This window comes from Brassica oleracea, chromosome C3 (genome assembly GCF_000695525.1).
Source record: "Brassica oleracea var. oleracea cultivar TO1000 chromosome C3, BOL, whole genome shotgun sequence".
NCBI lineage: Eukaryota > Viridiplantae > Streptophyta > Magnoliopsida > Brassicales > Brassicaceae > Brassica > Brassica oleracea.
The window spans coordinates 57,588,831-57,606,911 of NC_027750.1; the positions used below are offsets into that span (position 1 = coordinate 57,588,831).

The 18,081-nt window shown below is 35.8% G+C and overlaps 4 protein-coding genes and 2 long non-coding RNA genes across 7 annotated transcripts; 3 read left to right on the forward strand and 3 right to left on the reverse strand.

Moving 5' to 3' along the window:
• Positions 1-127: 127 nt before the first annotated feature.
• Positions 128-2,106, forward strand: LOC106327950 (adrenodoxin-like protein 2, mitochondrial). 2 transcript variants are annotated; one of them, XM_013766274.1, is made up of 8 exons: positions 128-247; positions 371-462; positions 601-668; positions 1,092-1,204; positions 1,282-1,388; positions 1,499-1,548; positions 1,632-1,714; positions 1,817-2,106. In XM_013766274.1, exons 2-8 carry the CDS (start codon positions 405-407, stop codon positions 1,929-1,931), a joined length of 594 nt encoding a protein of 197 aa, XP_013621728.1. In that variant the 5' UTR covers positions 128-247; positions 371-404; the 3' UTR covers positions 1,932-2,106. The 2 variants fall into 2 exon arrangements, with proteins under 2 accessions (XP_013621728.1, XP_013621729.1); XM_013766275.1 differs by having other exon boundaries at positions 139-247; positions 364-462.
• Positions 2,107-2,180: 74 nt separating this feature from the next.
• LOC106327949 (protein BREAST CANCER SUSCEPTIBILITY 1 homolog) lies at positions 2,181-6,526 on the reverse strand. The gene is made up of 14 exons (XM_013766273.1): positions 6,386-6,526; positions 6,200-6,253; positions 6,023-6,093; positions 5,845-5,952; positions 5,198-5,652; positions 4,877-4,984; positions 3,964-4,773; positions 3,782-3,882; positions 3,512-3,698; positions 3,335-3,432; positions 3,115-3,241; positions 2,873-3,038; positions 2,674-2,792; positions 2,181-2,595 (listed from the first exon to the last, which is right to left on the reverse strand). The coding sequence occupies exons 1-14, from the start codon at positions 6,445-6,447 to the stop codon at positions 2,299-2,301; spliced, it is 2,763 nt and encodes a 920-aa protein (XP_013621727.1). The 5' UTR covers positions 6,448-6,526; the 3' UTR covers positions 2,181-2,298.
• A 3,796-nt stretch (positions 6,527-10,322) lies between these two features.
• LOC106333833 (dof zinc finger protein DOF4.4-like) lies at positions 10,323-11,194 on the reverse strand. The gene has a single exon (XM_013772230.1). It carries the CDS (start codon positions 11,168-11,170, stop codon positions 10,406-10,408), a length of 765 nt encoding a protein of 254 aa, XP_013627684.1. The 5' UTR covers positions 11,171-11,194; the 3' UTR covers positions 10,323-10,405.
• Positions 11,195-12,804: 1,610 nt separating this feature from the next.
• On the forward strand, positions 12,805-14,369 carry LOC106333236. The gene is made up of 3 exons (XR_001268318.1): positions 12,805-13,333; positions 13,982-14,069; positions 14,349-14,369. It is a non-coding gene; the product is annotated as an uncharacterized LOC106333236 (long non-coding RNA).
• A 195-nt stretch (positions 14,370-14,564) lies between these two features.
• Positions 14,565-15,503, forward strand: LOC106333238. Its single transcript, XR_001268319.1, has 3 exons — positions 14,565-14,692; positions 14,967-15,040; positions 15,124-15,503. It is a non-coding gene; the product is annotated as an uncharacterized LOC106333238 (long non-coding RNA).
• A 346-nt stretch (positions 15,504-15,849) lies between these two features.
• LOC106333237 (alpha carbonic anhydrase 4-like) lies at positions 15,850-17,229 on the reverse strand. Its single transcript, XM_013771707.1, has 7 exons — positions 17,136-17,229; positions 16,815-17,029; positions 16,597-16,703; positions 16,413-16,515; positions 16,168-16,326; positions 16,032-16,085; positions 15,850-15,949 (listed from the first exon to the last, which is right to left on the reverse strand). The coding sequence occupies exons 1-7, from the start codon at positions 17,227-17,229 to the stop codon at positions 15,875-15,877; spliced, it is 807 nt and encodes a 268-aa protein (XP_013627161.1). The 3' UTR covers positions 15,850-15,874.
• Positions 17,230-18,081: the final 852 nt, after the last annotated feature.

The following is an 18,081-nucleotide window of genomic DNA, read 5'->3' on the forward strand; positions in this document are numbered from 1 at the left end:
AAAAAAAAAAAAAAAAAAAAAAAAAATTAACTTTGAAATTTAAACGTGGTTCGGTTTTGTGTGGTCTAAGCCGGTTCGGTACGGGTTTAGAGAAACTGTCGGGACGTAAATAAACCAGAGGCAGAAGAGAAGGTGGAGGTTGAGACAGAGGAGGAGGTTGTCCTTTGTGTCAACGAACGCACAAACCCTAAATCCTCTTCTTAGCCCTTCTTTCCTCCATCGTCGAATCTTGATTTAAAAAAAAAAAGTAATAACCTTTTTTACCTTTAGCTTCTCTGTGTGTTATGTTCTGTTTCGTCGAATCTTCGATGCTTGTGTCTTTGCTTCTTCCTCTTCTTGTACTCATTTTGAATTGGTTTCGAGGTTGTAGGTAGAGAAACATTTGGTGGGGCGCCAAGATCATCATGCTCTTCCGCAGGCTCTCAAGACTAGGTTTTCGCATTGCCAAAGAGCTTCCAAAAGGTTATTTCATTTATCTTTGGCTCTATTTTCTTGCAATTGTTGATTTGGATTTGTTCTTTTTTTGCTTTTGGTGGTGGAAGCAGAAGCTCATATGTTGTCTTCTGTAATTTAACTCCATTGTTTATGTTTTGGGGGCAGAGAGGCATTTCTCAGTTTGTGGAAGGAGGATTCTACAGAGGTCTTATGGCCAATATCTGCATTCTTCGGTTAGTCTCTGACCTTTGTTCTCAGTTCGTGAATGTTTATTACACTCTTTACATGGTTCATTGATTAGACAATCTCTTTCCCAAACTCGATAGCTTTAAGATAGAAAAAAGTTTTATTATTAATTAGCCAGTCTGCTCTGATTAAAATGTGGATTCGTTATTAATTAGCCTATCTAAAAGCTTTGTTGAAACTGATTTTAGTTTTCTGTCTCTAGCTAAATCTGAAAAGGGTGGATCCTATGAAATTGATTATAGCTAATTAAAATCATTAGAGGAGAATTAAAAGGTAATGGTTTTGGCTCAAAGAGCTAACCAAAGTGCTTGATATGTCTCTTTTGCCTGCAAGTGAACTAGCTTAGAGATTTTTGATTCATATTTTCTCTTTTTATCTTGATTTGATCTCTTTTTTTTTTTTTTGACAAGGCTGTAACACAGACGCAAACTAGGACTTTTCGGCAAGCCCTTTTCTCAAATAATCATAATCTGTGTACATCCTTTAGCACTTCCTCTGGAACAAGCAGTGAAGAAACAAAAAAGTAAGTGTTCAGATTTATCTTATAAAACATTCAAACTCTTGACAAGAACAAATGCTGACACTGAGAGTTGTATACAGGATAAACGTTATCTTTGTTGATAAAGATGGAGAGGAGATTCATATTAAGGTCCCCATCGGAATGAACATCCTTGAAGCTGCCCATGAAAACGATATAGAACTCGAAGGCACCCTTTTCTTCCATTTCATTCTTTCTTTTGGGTCTGATGCTATACTTTTTTTTTTTTTGCTTAAACCAAGATAGTAGTAATAAGGTTGTTTTTATCTAAATATTCAGGGGCGTGTGAATGTTCTCTGGCGTGTTCGACGTGCCATGTGATTGTTATGGTAAAACTAACTCTCTCTCTCTCTCTTTCTTGCAATTGATTGATCTTGAAGTGTGTTTTCACCAAACTGTGATTGAAAACTAGGACACGGAGTACTACAACAAACTTGAAGAACCTACAGATGAAGAGAACGATATGCTGGATCTTGCTTTCGCCTTAACAGAAACGTGCGTTCCCCCTCTCTCTCTCTCTGTTAAGCTTTAAAATGGTCTCACTCGGGTTCATTGGAGAAATGTTGCTGATATGTTCCATATGAAAATTGTGTATAGGTCGAGGTTGGGATGTCAAGTGATAGCAAAGCCAGAGATAGATGGAATACGCTTAGCCATTCCTTCAGCCACCAGGAATTTCGCAGTTGATGGGTTTGTTCCAAAACCTCACTAAAGCCAATTTCAAAGTCTCTCACACCAGACGATTCTTTTGTTTTCAATGAGTTGAGCTGAGAGTTAACACTTTTGTTTATCATCCGAAAATACATGATAAAACCTTAAGGAGTTTGTAATTCAGAAGGTGAGATTTCACAGTTATCAAGCATTATAAAACTACAATAATCTTCATATCAGATCAGATATATTGATCTTGAAGTGAAGAGATCAGATCAGATCAGACAGTTGAGATTGAGTAAAATATTATAAACTTATTGATATATTCGCTCTTCATAAATAAAAACGTTAAAAGATAAATATTAACACAAGTCTCCATAAGTCATACTGACAAAACCAAAAACAACTAAACCATCCAGAGACGAAACTTATATCAATTCTAGAACTTGGCAACCCGCAATAGAATCCAAGACCCATGAACTACTTGCAGCTCTTGCATTAACAGATCTAGCCAAGGCCTCAGCATCGGATCTTCTCTCCGTCAGAGTTTTCTTCTTGCTTGGCTCAACATTAAACACTATGATCGTGGAAACTTCATTAGAAATGGGTCGCCTGCACAGGATTGTTCCTCCTGCTGCTACAATCATATCTTGAAGATACCCTTTGTAAGCAAGCTCGAAGTCTCCCATTATGTAAAACTTTAGTCCGTTAAAAAGTTTTGGTTCCTGAACAATGTATGTAGAATCAAACCATTAGATGATACTTTTATCAAGTATGTTGTAACGCAGAGAGAAGAGGCAAACCTTGTTTAAAGCTCTTTGCCTTCCAATATAAGGTCCTTGTCGTGTTCCATGAACATCAATGGAAATCTCATACGGCTCCTCGCATACATATTCTCCGTTTTTCATACAGGCCTTGATCCCTGCAAGAAAATATATACAGACATCTTGTTGATTTTTGATATATCACAAACATACATGTTTCTTTGCTGATAATACTTACAATCAATGCTAAGAATCCATTTCCCCTCTAAGATCCCCATCATGAATTTGAGTGTCCTTTTGCAGGCTCCATTTTCGTTGGTTGATGCAATGACGTGTGTAACTCTTGGTTCCCATTTTCTCGAGACTGTAACTCCAGACAGTTCAGCAAATTCCAAAATCACACTCTGCAAGCAAAGCCATCAATGCGGTTCAAGTTATAACGTGGAGAGGTTTTGATAAAGCAAAAGGGTATGTATATACATTCGCTTCATCTGTAAGTCCTGAACAGCATAGAACCATTTTCTTGGGGAATCCGTGAAAAGGCTTTCTCTGGAGCTCACTGATGTAAGATTTTTCAGATACTTGATTAGCCTGAGCTTGCAATGGTCTAGAGAAGATAGATAAAGTAATTGTCAACATTATAATTTCACAAATTAGAATCACCTTATAATCCTCATTAATAAAATAAAAATAACATTACCCTTCAGGAGCACGCTTGCGTTTTCTTCCTTTTGGACTAGCCTCTTCACAGGGCAACTTAGAGGATGCATCCAAAGGGCATAGCATTACAAAGTTTTTCTGTTGAAAAAAAAAAGATGTTAAAAACGGTATAAAGGACTATGATACAGAGTTTTTACATAACCTATGCAACACTTACATCGTCCCATCTGCATTCTGGTATCAGTTTTGCACACGTAACGTGAAAACTATTCTTGCAACCCTCATTGTAACAACCAAGTGATGCCCCTTTAAGCCCACAGCAACTGCAAGTTATTCTCCGGCTTCTTGTCAGCTCCACATCAAGGTTGACTGCTGTACGTCTGTTGAAGTATACATTTGGAGCCCTGGAAAATGCAATATAGTTTCATGCTCATGTAGTTTAAATTATTCAAAAGGCATGAGTTACTACTATAACCAGATATATTACCATTCAGCACAGTTTTTGTGAACATGTATGACGTTAGACCCTCCGCTAAAATCAGCAGAGACAGGATCACCTTTGTGGTAGTGAGACATTTTTCCTGAAGCCTGTCAGTTACACATTCCAATCCAGAATCAACTAACGGGGTACATCTAGGACTCCAATGTAAGATAGTGAAGCTTGCTTACCTCTGTTTCGTCTGAGGACTGACAGAATGCACAAGGGAATTTATTTGTTCGTGGTCCAGAACATCGTCGCAGAAGTACACTACCTCCAAGCGAGGGCTTGTTCATCGTTGAGCGTTTCTCTGAATCTTGCACGGTAAGATTGCATTTATCCACGTTGGGTTTCTTTTTGTTAGTTGAATCTTGTCTATCACCCTCTTGATTCAACTCATCACTTAGGATTTTCTTGCCACGGGATCGTGTAACTCTGCTTGGGGTTGCACTGGAATCAAGTTTTGATCTCTTTTCTGAAGTCTTCTTTTCACTTCTCTCAGAGAGATCACCCGTTTGAGATTTTCTTCTCTTTTTCAGAGAGGGTTTCTCTGCAGGACTTTGTTTTTCAGGTTTCTGTTCCCCCTTACCAACGTTCTCTGTTCCAAGTGAGAGCTCATTAGATACAGCAACCGGCTGCTCTGCAGACACTTTAACGGTAGATATTTTCCTCTTTGTCCCTTGCTTTCCCTCTGCCTCCACAGATTTTTTAACACCAGACTGAACTTCTGAAGTCTGGCCCTTGTTTCTTGTAGCCCGTTTAGCTTTCAAATTTTCATCAAGCTTTCCATCTTTCCTGATAGATTTGCCAGAAGTTCCACCAATCTCTTGTTTCTCACCAATATTCTCTCCCGCAGACGATGCCATGTGGTCCTCCTTGGAAACCCCAACACGTACATTAACAACTTTCTTTCTTGCATTTCCTGCTTTGCGTTTTTTATTTGATGATGCATCTTTAGATAGTTCCCTTTGGGGAAGATCAATCTCACCTCTACCTAGGTCCTACAAATAAAATTTGAAAATTTTCAGTTAATTTCAACCGACATGAAGAAACTAACAAAGAAGGAGAACATCTGTCTGTATCAGAGTAAAGAAGTTCCGTTACCTTGGCCTTCACAGGACTAGGTAGAATCTCTGGAGAACAAGGCCTTTGAGTCCATTCAAACATTTCACTGTCAAACATGTCTCCTGGATGTGGCCTTTGCTCGACTGCCTGAAACACTCACCATAAGAAAGAAGTTAGATCAAAGAGCCCGATGATGTTTTTTTGGAGATTGGATTTAAGAGTAAATGATATGTGTCAAATAGCTTGAGGTTGCTTTGCAGTAGTCATTATGAGTAAAAAAAAAAATACCACATAACAATGTTTTGCAATAAGTAGCGGAAGATATCATTGAAATAAGATATTGGGGTTTCAAGAACTTACTTTGGATGGGCTCTCATGATCTGAGTCCTTCAAATCACTGAAAGAAGGAACATCAACTGGTGTCACATTTAAAAGCTGATCACTTTCTGTTGGCGAGCTTAAGCTCTCCCCATCATCTTCATCTCTCAACCAAAACAAAGGTGCTAGATTATCTTCTTTATTCAGACTTGGATGCTCGTTCAAACGAATCACAGTTTTATCAGTGTAGTCCTTGAGTTTTTCAGCTGATTCTGTAGATTTTGTTAAAGTTTGAGAAGAGTGATTCTGCGACAGCTGCACCCTTTTATTGGTTTGGGATGAAGGCTTCATAACAATAGGTCCAGTGGCATCTACATCTGCCTCCTTGTTTCTTTTAGACCCTCTCTTCTTGGATGTTCGGGCCTTACTACTAGATCCCAGACGTTTCTTACCATTTTCCTTTTCAATGGAAGCATCTCCCACATGCATTTCTTTTTCTACAGACACAGATCACAGAACACACATTAAGAAAGAGGTACTTACCTCATCGTTCATATAAAAGTTCAAAAAATTGCAGCAAAACAAGCATTCAAGTAAAGTGAAATGATTAAACCTCCAGTTACTTAATATAGTTAAGTATCCTTCTTTTCATTTAAGACAATCATCCTAACAGGCAACAGTAAGCATACCTGGTGATGATTGTTTAGTCAGGCTAACAAACATGTGGAGACCAGAAGCAACTTCCATGTTCTTGTAAATGCTCACCAAGCTATCCATATGAGGAGCTCCTCGAATCTCTAACAAACATCATAATTATCAAAAACTAGCTGACTCTGAGATCAATTTAAAAAAAGCAAGTGAAAGTACCTCTACGATGGAATGGGACTTTACAGACAGGACAAGTAGCATCGACTTTCATAGATTTCACTATACATGCACTGAGAAAAAAAAAGAAAGAAAACAAGTTTGATTAATACATGCTATATCAAAAGAAAGAAAGAAATAATAATAATAAGAAAAGAAAAGGAGGAGGAGTGTTGTTACTTGCAAAAGACATGGTTGCAGGTAAGCGAAACTGCGGAATTAAATAGACTCAAGCTGCCAAAAAAAAAAAAAAAAAAAAAAAAAAGGGTAAGTTGTTTAAACAAGGCCTCAATTCAACTTGGATTACAAAGCTAATACCAAGAGATCGTAAATCAATATGAATCCAAAAAGCACAGAGAGAATTACCAGATAGGGCACTTGAGTTCTCTTCCCATCTTCTCCAGGTGAGTTGCGCCGTCGTCTCCCATCTTCTCTTTCGTTCTGTATAGATTAAGCACTGAAGCGTCTCTCCCTCTGGGTATATATATATATTATAGAGAGAGATGGTGAAGAAGCGTATCCTTGAAAGAGCTTCCCTTGTAAGCTTTTAGAACGTTTCGTGAGAAAGCCAAAGCCGCGAATTTTTATTTATTTCAAATGTTTTCACTCCCCGCCCAAAAATAATAATAAATTTTTTTTTTCTTTTCCTTACCTTAAATTTTATTAACTTGTTGAGATTTGAACCCCCATTATTTTTGGTCCTAGAATTACAAATTTCTCCTACAAAAGGTGTTCATTTTGTACGCACTAGATACCAGCTCCACAATTAGCATATAAAAATATGAAGCAGAGGGGCAGAAGAAGATGAGGTGTTTGCCAAGGTCGGCGTAGGAGGTTGAGACGCCATAGCGGATTGAAAAAAGGAAGCATAGAACATGGATACATTTTGCAAGGGCCTCGTCGTCAATTTACACTCGTATCAAGGCGATATACACTATTTAATCACAGAACCCTAAGAGCATGATTATCGCCGTTTTTAACTGGGGGTTTTTAATGCAATTATGATTAAAAATAAATCAAAATTAGCTGTTATTAGAAGAGACGTTTCTTAATTGAAGACAAGAAGAGACGTCTCTTGTGAGACACGTGTCTCTCATGGAGAGAGTTTCCCCTTCTTCTCTCAACATCTCTCTCTCTCGAAGGAAGCTTGATCGGTGGGAAGAAGCAACCGGAGAAGCTGTTGACGAAGTCATCTTCCTCAGCCGTCACACTGCCGTAAATCCACGTCTTTCTCGCCGGGAACCACGACTTCCCCTTCGCGGCGTTTCTGGGTTTGTTGCCGCGTCCTTCAGATGGATCTAAGTTGAAGGAAGAAGACGACGATTTCCTCGCTGCCCTTTGCTTCGATCAAAGGTTCCTCCTTTTTTTTCATATTCAATCTCCTTTCAATATTGATTGTTCAATTGTGATGTGATGGGTCTCTTAACGTTTCCGATTTTCAAATCAATCTCCTTTCAATATTGATTGTTCAATTGTGACATTTTCTTAATCTGTTGTTGGTCATTGGTTTGATGGAGATTTTGCTCTTTGATTATGCAGAAATGGAGGTGAAGATCCTTACGCATTTATACAGACAGAACATGGCAACCTCTTTCAGGATTTTGGGTCATCATCTGGTGTGAATCTGCAGCCAGAGCAAGAATCTTAGTGTTGCTGTGTTGGTATGAATCTGCAGCCAGAGCAAGAATCATCGTCGGAGACGGCATGTAAGTTCAATCTAAGCTTACTTAGTGTTGCTGTGTTGGTATGAATCTTAGTGTGTAAAGTCTGAGTCTTTATGGTCACTTGAAAGGATCATGATTTAGTATAGAATCTTTTGCTCTGTTTTTTTGTTCATATGCTGAGGATTGAAGTGAAAGTTTCTTGCATTATCGACATGTGTGTTCTTTTTCTGCTGTTATGACATACGTTCGAAGATGTTTAATTAAGGCTATCTGATGAAAGTACTTCAGAGGCACTTGCTGTTAGGAGGTTGCTCGGTCATCGCTTACCTACTGATGCACATAAGGCGAAGAAAGATTGGTACTTTATACAATGACTCTCTTCTAAGACTCGTGTTGCTCTTGAAGAAAGATTGGTAGTTAATGAAGATGTAGAAACTAATGAATTGTTGTTATAAACAAACAATGAAGTCATTCAGACTCCAGAACTTTCTCATTTTATTTGCTAAGCTCTTGTTAGTTACTATGGTTAAACGTATATAGTGTGCTTTGAACTTTGACAGGTATGATATCGTGGAAGGTAACCATTCTCTATGGGATGGTGTAGCAAGGATCTTTTTCTAGTCTTTAGACACTGCCATCTTTCTGTTTTCACGTGTTTCAGAGATTTCTTGCGACAGTTTGGTCCTCCTTGTGATATTAACCAACGATAGGCTCACAGTAGGATGTGAATTACAGGTATCAAAGCTTGCTTGATCTCTAATTCAGTTCCAGCAAGACTCAGGTGTTAAACTTGATTGCAAACTTCCGGTTTGTGACATTAATTTGTAGGATGGGAAGAGTTGCATTGCCTTCTCCTATTGCGAAACCAGATACTCTTCAAGGAGATGATGTTGATGATACAATCACTTGTCTTTTGACTCAAGTAACTTCAAGAGTTTTATTAATCTTTATTTTTATGTTTTTATTTTAAAATCAATGTTTAAAATGTTATTTTTTGCTATGTTTTAAAGAAAAGTTTAAGTTTAATAAGAAAAATAAAAAAATTTGGTATTTAATTAAATTTTTTTTTTTTAAGAACCCTTAATTAAGAGACTTGAATTGGAACACATAAATTTCCGGATCTCTTAATCCAGTCTCTTAATTCACTTTTACAAATAAAAAATATTAAAAAAAAAATAAGAGACCCATTTAGGGTCTCTAGGTTAACAGTGCTCTAAAGGATAAATTCAAACTCGCCGCTCCAACAAAATTGCATCCTTTAAAGATGAATCAAGCTGGAGGTTCGAGTTCACAATGTCTAAGCCCCGAGAGAGTTATGAACTAGTTCTAAGATGGGTGGTTTTGGATTCGTTGTTCTTCAGATCTAAGACTCCCTTTTTGGGGGTAAGATTCTTCTCTAACTGTGAATGGTTTTTTTTGGTTTCATGTTAAGCTCTGTTTTTCTACTTCCTAGACTCAAACTAAAAAAAAAAAAAAAAGACTACATCTTTATTGTATTTGCTATGCAATTTCTCTCAACCGAACAACTTTATCTGTGTCTGTCTCTTTGCTCATCTTTGGATTGATTCTCACTGTGTATCAGAACTTGACGGCCACGAGATTTTGGCGTGAGGATTAAACACGGTGTTAAATAAAAACATAACAAGCACGTAGCTCTAAACCCATTTTGATCATGAAAAGATCAGTTGGTCATATTCTTTGCGCTACAGCTACGTTATTGTTTTGTTTCTATAAGCAATATGAGTTTTTCAGTTTTCTGCATTCCAATTTATCTGCCACGCGCTTCTTAAGATTGTTCTGTTTTATAGTTTATTCAACCACTCCTGAATGCTGCTCAGGTCATGACTCTGTAATCTCTATATTAATAACCAAACTTTTATCTCTATGGACATGTGGCAAGAAAGAAGACAATTCAGCATTACCCGATTATAAGCTAGAAACTGTTCTGAGAATCCACACATGATCAAGCAAATCACAACTCACGCTCAACATAAAGACTAGCAGATCACTGACCTTGGCTTGTCTATGCCTTCCTTGTTAAATGGTTAGAGCATGATTATTGAGAAGTTCTTAGGGTAAATTTCTTAGCAGAATATAATAGCCCGTCTCTTAACTTTTAACTTTTTAAAAGTACTGTCTATTAAAAACTCTTATTTTGAATCTTGAGAAAACAATAAATTTATCGTCATGGCTGTTGACTCTCACGATCCTTTTAATTTTGTTTGTTTAGTTTGAGTCTTATCGTCGGGATGTTTGATACTCTCTAATTTTTATAATCTCAGTGAATGCATTAAGTCGTCAAAAACAAAAACTACAAGTTCTATGAGTATCCAAATTTTCAAAAAAAAAAAAAAATCAAGTTGCATGCACGAGTTTTAACTTGTGTTGTACAAATCATTTATCAAGAAAAAAAACTTATGTTGTATCGAGATTATTGCATTTGTGGGGTTTATCTTGGACGTAATTTGTTGTACATGTTAGTTAAAAATATAAAGAACTAGTGTATGGTTGGCTCAAGATCCTATTTATAAAACCAGAAAAGTGCATTGGCAGTTTGCAAAATAATTAACGGACTGATCAATATAGATATTTATTTATATAAATATAGATAGGAAAAGAATCAGACAAGCAACTTATGTCTGAATCTTTGGGAAACAACGATAGAAGCTTTCATCACTTAAAAACAAAAACAGAAAAGGAAAATGGATAATAAGGCTAAGATTCAAGGACCATGCTTCTCCAAATGGTAAGAGGACTCATACACACAGTTGTTTTTGATGTTGCCGTTGTACTTGTTCATGTGATCAGTGTCCCACCATTCTCTGCTTCCACTGGTGCTGGCATTATGATTCATGTTCATAGTATTGTTTAAGCTCTGGTTCCACTTGTCTCGATCCTCTTGATTAATGTAACTGTTATGATTAGAGCTCACAACATTATAACTACCAATTGATTGGTTGATCAAATGATTACCAATCAAATCATTGGACTCAACGTTGTAGTAATCTTGTTGAAACAATCCATCATGGAAATAAGAGCGATCCATTGGTGGAAAATTTTGAAATGGAAGCACCCCATCGCCACGAATTTCAGGAAAAGAACCGACATGGTTATCAACATCAAAACCAGAAGAAGAACCACCAAAAGATTCAACAAACTGGTTGGTTTCTTGAGCATGTAAGAAAGGTTGGCGACGACGACTAACTTGTTGGATCTCAGCAGAAACTGCGTGAGAAACAAAAGGTTGATCTATCGTTGTACTCTTCTTTTTACGGCCACTTCCACCAATCGGTATGTTCCTTAGCGCTCCACCATGAGTCCAGTTTCGGCGACATTCCTTGCACTTGTAGCGTGGTTGAGACACACTATGGTTGTTGTAGTAACAAAACTTGGTGTTGGTTGAGTTGCACCTTGGACACACTCGCGGTGGAGGCTTCTCTTGGTTCACTTCATTGCCTCCTTCAGCAAAAACACTAGAGTAATCCATTTTTCTCAAGAGCTACTAATTAGTTCTTGTTGTTGGTATGATTATTTTGGTGTTGTGAGGGTGTCTTCTTATATAGACTCAGAACTGGAAACTGAATAAAAAGAAAGATAAGTTTGGGTTTAAGAAAGTGAGATTATGAGCAACGTGTTAAAAAATGATGTATTAGTAAAATCTGAAGATTATCCCCACACCATAACATTAGGCTAAGCTTAGTCAAAAACCAAGGCTCTTTTACTCTTAAGTTTTAATTATTGGATGTATATGAAAAATGGAGATCTAAGAAGATAATGATTAAATTAGTCAAATAATACAAAAACAAAATCTAGATAGAGACATTGAGAGTGTGATGCTAATTTAAGAAAAAATAATCATAAATTAAAGGTGTTTATTATCAAACAAAGTATCAGAGGAGGACGCGTGTGCATAAAATAATTATATATATACATATATTTAATGAAAATGCATAGCCTAAATTGTTACAAATGGTGAACATTAATAGGGTTTAGTAAATAACAATATCTAACAAAAAAAATATAAATATAACCATAGAAATATATATTAATGATAAAAAATAAATTTGAATAGACAAAACACATAAACAGTTAAAATTAGTAATAATTTAATAGATTTTGCTTCTAATGTCGCTGCTCCTATTGCAATCACAACTGTTTCACTCTCACAAGGTGCACTGTTTCACTCTCACAAAGTGCACAATCTGATAAGGCAAAACCAGTCACTCCAACCAATACTGCATTTGACTATTTTTCGACATCGCTACTTTTGCCTTACCACCACAATGCTAGTACATATTCTGGCGCAAAAATCAAATCTAGTTGAGTAACTTCTTTAGAAATGTCAATGCAAGAAAAAAAATCTAAAAAAGATCAGTAAATTTGAAATACATTTTTTTAAAGTTAGGGTCGACTCTGCGTGTATATGTATATTAGCTGGTATATGATCAGGGTTGGAAGTGTTTGATCTCATTATTTGTGTCTGGTTTAGAAGAACAAAAGGGTAGATACGTGGGAAATCAATAATTATAATCTGGATCAGAAATTTGAGTACTTTGGAATTTGGGTTCTGTGCTCGATCTCTATTGTTTTGTTTGTTTTGTATGTAATGTGTGTAAACGTAACTGCAAAACAACATCCTATATAAAACAGGATTTCGCAAATTCACATATGTACAGCCATAATAATACAACTGATCACTGAAAGATAAAAATCATACAGCACTTAAAATATATCAGACCTTTTAGAAATCGGTCACCAATAAAATAAATAGTGTTAGATTTCATCGAATTTTTTTTCATATAAACTAGGGGTGAGACAGTTTTTAGAAGCATATGTGATGCAATGTGTTTCGTTTAGATCATTAACTTTCTGATTTATATCGGTCCCACAGCCTTTGGAGATAAAGATCCTACATTCGGAAATATGAAAAAAACTTAACTAGAAATCTAGTACTGTTTAAATGTTTTACGCTGGAAGTCTATGATAAACTCAAATCTATATTATAATAGATCATTTTTTTCTCACTTTTAAGGCTGTCCACCTCAGCATTATGTGGGTCCCACTTATAATCTAAACATTACGATAAGCTGAATTTGTATCGTCAACTTAACTAATATTTATTAACCCTCTTTCTCTCACCGCTGTTGATCATCTCCTCTCTGTCCTCGATCCGCTTCTCTCATGGGGCCATAGACGCACACTGCGACACTGGTCCGTGGTCTCAACTTCACCTGCCTCCGTCTCCATGGACGGATCGAAGGAAATGTCAACGAGCTCTGTGCTCAACTCGAGAAATCTAGGCCGATAAAAGTTGAATTTGGAAATTCCAACAAGAAGAAGAGAAGATCTGATTACGATTCGCCCCATGCTGCTCCTGTACGAAGAAGGTACATTGATATGAACGATGATACTGACGGAGGAGAAGACCGAATTGTGGTGTTCAGGAGAAAGCTATCTGATGATTTTGATAGAATCGTTGGAGAGATGACAACCAAAGCCAATAAGAAATCAATTAAATCTGGTTTACTGCTAACATCTAAATTTTGAACGTTTTGTTTATTCAGATTTATAGCTCCATGAGATTTTCTACGAACATAGAAAGTGAACATGAACACAAGATTTGAGATCAGTGGAGAATCTTCAGATCTTTGTAAGCTATTATTGAATGGTGGGGTTTTTGTGTATATCGTAATGACCAAATAGATCTTGAGAAAACGACAAAAATAGCACTAAATCAAGTTTTTGTTCCCAAACTAGCACTCAAGGTCAAAAGTCACAAAAATAGCACTTAATGTTTTATCAAAAGTCACAAACTTAGGGTTTAGGGTTTAGAGTTTAGGGTTTAGGGTTTAGGATTTAGGGTTTAGAGTTTAGGGTTTAGGGTTTAGGATTTAGGGTTTAGAGTTTAGGGTTTAGGGTTTAGGATTTAGGGTTTAGAGTTTAGGGTTTAGGGTTTAGAGTTTAGGGTTTAGGGTTTAGAGTTGAAAAATGAAGTTTTGGGGATAAGATTTCAAATTTTGAAAAATAAAAAAATTAAAATTTTCAAAGGATAAACTTAGAAATGTGCTATTTTGGTCATTTTAGTTTTTGAGTGCTATTTTTGTGATATAAACTTAGAAACGTGTTATTTTGGAGATTTGCTCATAGATCTTAAAAGTCAACTATTCCTAGGATCAGTGTTGTTTTCTGCCGAGTAGTAAACCAGAAGATAACTATTCCTACTCATTTTTTCATGTATTTCATAGCTGAAGCGAGAGAAGAGATGAGCAGCTGATTATAAAAAGGTTATTGCTTGCAGGAAAGATGTTCTGCAATCAAAGGCTCATCTTCAATCCATGCTTATGTCAAGAAATGGCTCTTTGGTTGAAGACTTCTTTGGTCAACTGGTATGTGATGCTTTCAGTTTTGATTCCTTATAAGCTATTGCCTTATGTAGCTGTGCTATTGACAAAATTGCATACAGTCTGCTTATAGATAGACCTCTGTAGCATCCAATAGTCTTTTGCCTCTTTAAAAATGATGGATTCTGAAGGATGATCATAAGTAGTTTCATTGCATTCCTTTGTTATAGATTTCTTAAATATATATTAGTCAAGAACTGTTTATATACGGTATGAGTGTCAAATATATTTGAAAGAGTTGCATTAAGTGGATTGATTCATCAGGTTGGTTCCGTACCTGATCTGTCACAGCACTTACACATTACAACTGCGAGGATCCTGCGGCATGTTAATGGGTAAATTGCCAATCTACTTAAGAAAGTTATTAGATGTTTGTGACAAAAAAAAAGTTATTAGATGAATTCAATCTCTATCCTCCCTTTTGTGTCTTTTATTCTTATTCTTACCGGCCTCTGGATTTAAAAAAAAACTATTATATATCTTTTTAACTCAATCGGTATGTTAAAGTCAAGCCTTGGTTTTGTATGATATATGTTCTCATTGGAGTATGTCAACCGGATTGCTAACTCTAAATGGGAAGTCAAGGAGCTTGGAGTGGAGCATAATGGGTTTGTTACTTCCTTCTGTTACTCCATTTGCTCTTCCAAATTTGTACCTGCAACTTTAATTAAATAGTGAAATACTCAACTATATTTGATGTTCATAGTCTTACAAAAGTATTATTTTAGAGTTCTCGTGTAGTATAAAGTTATCATTGGAGCCTACTTATTATCTGAGTTAAGATTAGATATTCAGCACACGGTATTGATGCTTTTAAAACAGATTCTGATCATTCATGGCTTCACTGCCATCTTATATGTACTAAACTATTTGAACAAACAGGTATGTTGATTTGATCCTTGGGGAATTCAAACACTACAAACACAAGGCTTGCTCACGGAGGCATTCCACAGGAGGTAAATGTCTCTCTGACCTCATCATTAATTCTAGGAGTTGATTACATTTTCTTCTCAAATTATTAACTCTTTTTCATATATAGGTTCAAAACCTCCTGCTGGAATATGGAATTGAAATATTCGCGGAAACGCTGGTGGAAGGTCTATCTAGAATAAAAATATGCACCGATGAAGGACGATCTCTCATGTCTTTAGATATTCAGGTACTTTCCCTCTTTGTTTGCTTTGTTATCCAGTGTAGTTTCTTATACACGACATCAAGAATGGACACGAAAGAATGAAAGTATCAGTTAACATTGACAGACATTCTGATATAGAAAATATTAAATACACAGCACATCTAGAAAGGTGGTCATGATAGGACAAACCTTTACTCTTTGTTGATGAGATAAAAGTAAAACACAAACAATTGATAAATTTCATGACATGTCATTGATAGATTGATACGATTAGGTTTTTACGGTTTTGGGATTAAATGATTTTTCTATTTTTTAAAGCGTATATATAAGAGAAATAAAGAAAAATATTGTTTTGTATTGTTTTGTACACATACCCCAATCATACAAATATTGTTCCTAATAGACCCCTTTGGACGAGATTCGCTCAAAGCCTCAAACACTTGATAATATATGGAAAATGATTGAAATCTGCTTAATTTAATCATTTGTATTTTTTTTGTTTGCTGTTTATTTTTCTTTTAAAAATATTCTCAGTTCCACCAAAATTTTAAAAAGATACGATAAAATAAATGAAGTGATCCAAATCATTGTTATCTTTTATTTAAACTCAATCAATCTCGATTCTCGACATTACAAAACAATTCAACTCAATAATTCAAACATTTGGATCGTAGAACCAGACCGATCTTCCATTTCTTTCTTGAACCGGTCTTGAATTCGTCTCATACCCCTATATCAGGTTATAACATGATTAGTAATAGGTAATATCAATATCAGCTAATGAAATAACATTAGCAATTTAGAGTACTTACATCGTCAACGGCACTCCTCAGAGCTGCAATTTGTTCCATTGATATTGTGTTCACCTATATATACAATTTGTTTAATTACCAACATTGCATTTTGTTAAGAATAAAGATAGTAATCAATAAAACAAAAGATATATACCCTTTTGACAACGGTCCAAATAACACCTTCAGTGCATGGAGGAACAGTAAGAGAGCCAATGTATCTATAGAATTTTTTGGTTTGAAATCTAATAGTTCTTGGATCCACGATCCCTAGATCCCTCTCTTCTTTTCCCACTGTTTTTATTCCATCTAGTAGCTGAATTTAAATTAAAATAAAAATTTTAAAAATGTCATAAATACACAATCTTTCATATAAATAATAAACATTGATATTATACGTACCCTTGTGAGGAATTCATTAGGTTTGCCTAATTTATAAAGAACTCCAATCACTGCGGTTTTGCCTCCAGCACTTGTGTGAACCATGTGAAGCTCCATGTCATAACTGTAACACATTTAAAATTAAAGTTGGTGTAAATTAAGAGATTAATTCTTATATTATTTCTTAAGACAAGAAAACACAAACCGAGTTCCGTTGACGGTATGCTCTGACGGTGAATGCCAATGACTTTGCACCAATTTATACTCAGTACGACGTATTGTTATTTTCCCAGCATCTCCTTTCCACGATACCTTTCATTATTTCATTATTATTAATTATTGTTAGAATTATATTAGCAAAAAAAATTATATTACCATGCATATGCGTAATGTAATGATAATTTACAGCTAAACAAAATGTACCATAACGTCATGTCCTCTGTTCACAATCACAGCCGGGGCTGGTTTGTATTGTCTTCTCCATGCTTCATCACGAATAATACTAACTCTTGTGTTAGTGAGATCGATCGGAGATTGGAATTTTCCGATGTTGCAAGTTTTCCAATGAGGGTTTATTTTTCCCCATCCCTCTGGTCCTTTCTCTGGATTCTTCTCGTACGTAAATGAAGTTTCATCGTCTGTTTCCAAAGTAACATCATATATATATATATATGTATATATATATATAAGTATTGAGTTTTGATACAAGTGTAAACATGATTTTGCAAAAGGAAATAAACGTACCGACTTCAGCGCCACGAGCGAGAGAAATATTAGAGAAAGATAAATAGAGGAAAAACAATGCGAAAGAGATAATTGTTTTTGCGTTCGGATCCATTTGTGTTCTTTCTTATGTGATTTGATCTTGCTTAGTGCTTATTATGTTCTTTGAGTATGTTTCAAGGGTTTAGAGAGACGCTATTTGTAAAGAGGCTTGCATGGCTCGTTTGCTGTTTTTTTTTTGTTTTATGTTTTTTACAGTTGTTGGGATCTGCTGTGATTTGTAAAAATAAATAAAGGACAGTTCACTGGATCCATTTGGTTAGAGTTTGGGCTTTTTGTAAAATTGACCTACAAGTTAAAGTCAAACACAAAACTAACCTCTCTTTTTTTTTTTGAAAATTGGTTTTGCCCTATTCACCTCCACAAGTTCATATAATTTACGAAAATGCCATCAATTTTTTTTTTTTTTCGAAAATGACATCTTTACTCTCTCACCCTCATCATCTTCAAGTAATTACAAGATTGCTATTGTCATCAATACCACAACCACCATGAACAACCAATTTGAAGCTCTTAATGCTCCCAAAATCGATTTACCCTTCTTCTTTTTCCATTCTTGTGAACTAAACACAACATATCTCTCACTTTCTCTCCACAATGAGCTAAAAAAACCCAAGATTTTGATTCTAAAATTTTTATGGTTCATAGAGTCATAGAAGCTAACGATTCTGGGTGGGTTACTTTCGTTTGTGATTCTGTGTGCTTGGAGAAGCCTTATGTATGCTAAGGAACTTATCTCACCAATTTAAGGTATGACATCGAGTTTTTTTCCAGATCTGTTCGTCAGACGACTTACTTGGGAAGTCGTCTGGCTGTAGACGACTTACCTGGAAGTCGTCTGGTCAACGCAGAGGTTATTTTTGCAATTGACTTTGAAATCTGTAACCTGAGACGACTGAAAGTTAAG

What these genes read in the sequence shown, in the direction of transcription:
- LOC106327950 (XM_013766274.1), top strand. Translation starts at nt 405, where the DNA reads ATGCTCTTCCGCAGGCTCTCAAGACTAGGTTTTCGCATTGCCAAAGAG. An exon ending in GCCAATATCTGCATTCTTCG is followed by an intron (nt 669 to 1,091) that starts GTTAGTCTCTGA and finishes TTTTTTGACAAG; the next exon opens with GCTGTAACACAGACGCAAAC. An exon ending in GCTTTCGCCTTAACAGAAAC is followed by an intron (nt 1,715 to 1,816) that starts GTGCGTTCCCCC and finishes AATTGTGTATAG; the next exon opens with GTCGAGGTTGGGATGTCAAG.
- LOC106327949 (XM_013766273.1), bottom strand. Translation starts at nt 6,447, where the DNA reads ATGGGAGACGACGGCGCAACTCACCTGGAGAAGATGGGAAGAGAACTC. An exon ending in CAGAATGCAGATGGGACGAT is followed by an intron (nt 3,433 to 3,511) that starts GTAAGTGTTGCA and finishes TTTTTTCAACAG; the next exon opens with AAAAACTTTGTAATGCTATG. An exon ending in ATGGATTCTTAGCATTGATT is followed by an intron (nt 2,793 to 2,872) that starts GTAAGTATTATC and finishes ATTTTCTTGCAG; the next exon opens with GGATCAAGGCCTGTATGAAA.
- LOC106333833 (XM_013772230.1), bottom strand. Translation starts at nt 11,170, where the DNA reads ATGGATTACTCTAGTGTTTTTGCTGAAGGAGGCAATGAAGTGAACCAA.
- LOC106333237 (XM_013771707.1), bottom strand. Translation starts at nt 17,229, where the DNA reads ATGGATCCGAACGCAAAAACAATTATCTCTTTCGCATTGTTTTTCCTC. An exon ending in CATACCGTCAACGGAACTCG is followed by an intron (nt 16,516 to 16,596) that starts GTTTGTGTTTTC and finishes AATGTGTTACAG; the next exon opens with TTATGACATGGAGCTTCACA. An exon ending in CTAATGAATTCCTCACAAGG is followed by an intron (nt 16,327 to 16,412) that starts GTACGTATAATA and finishes ATTTAAATTCAG; the next exon opens with CTACTAGATGGAATAAAAAC.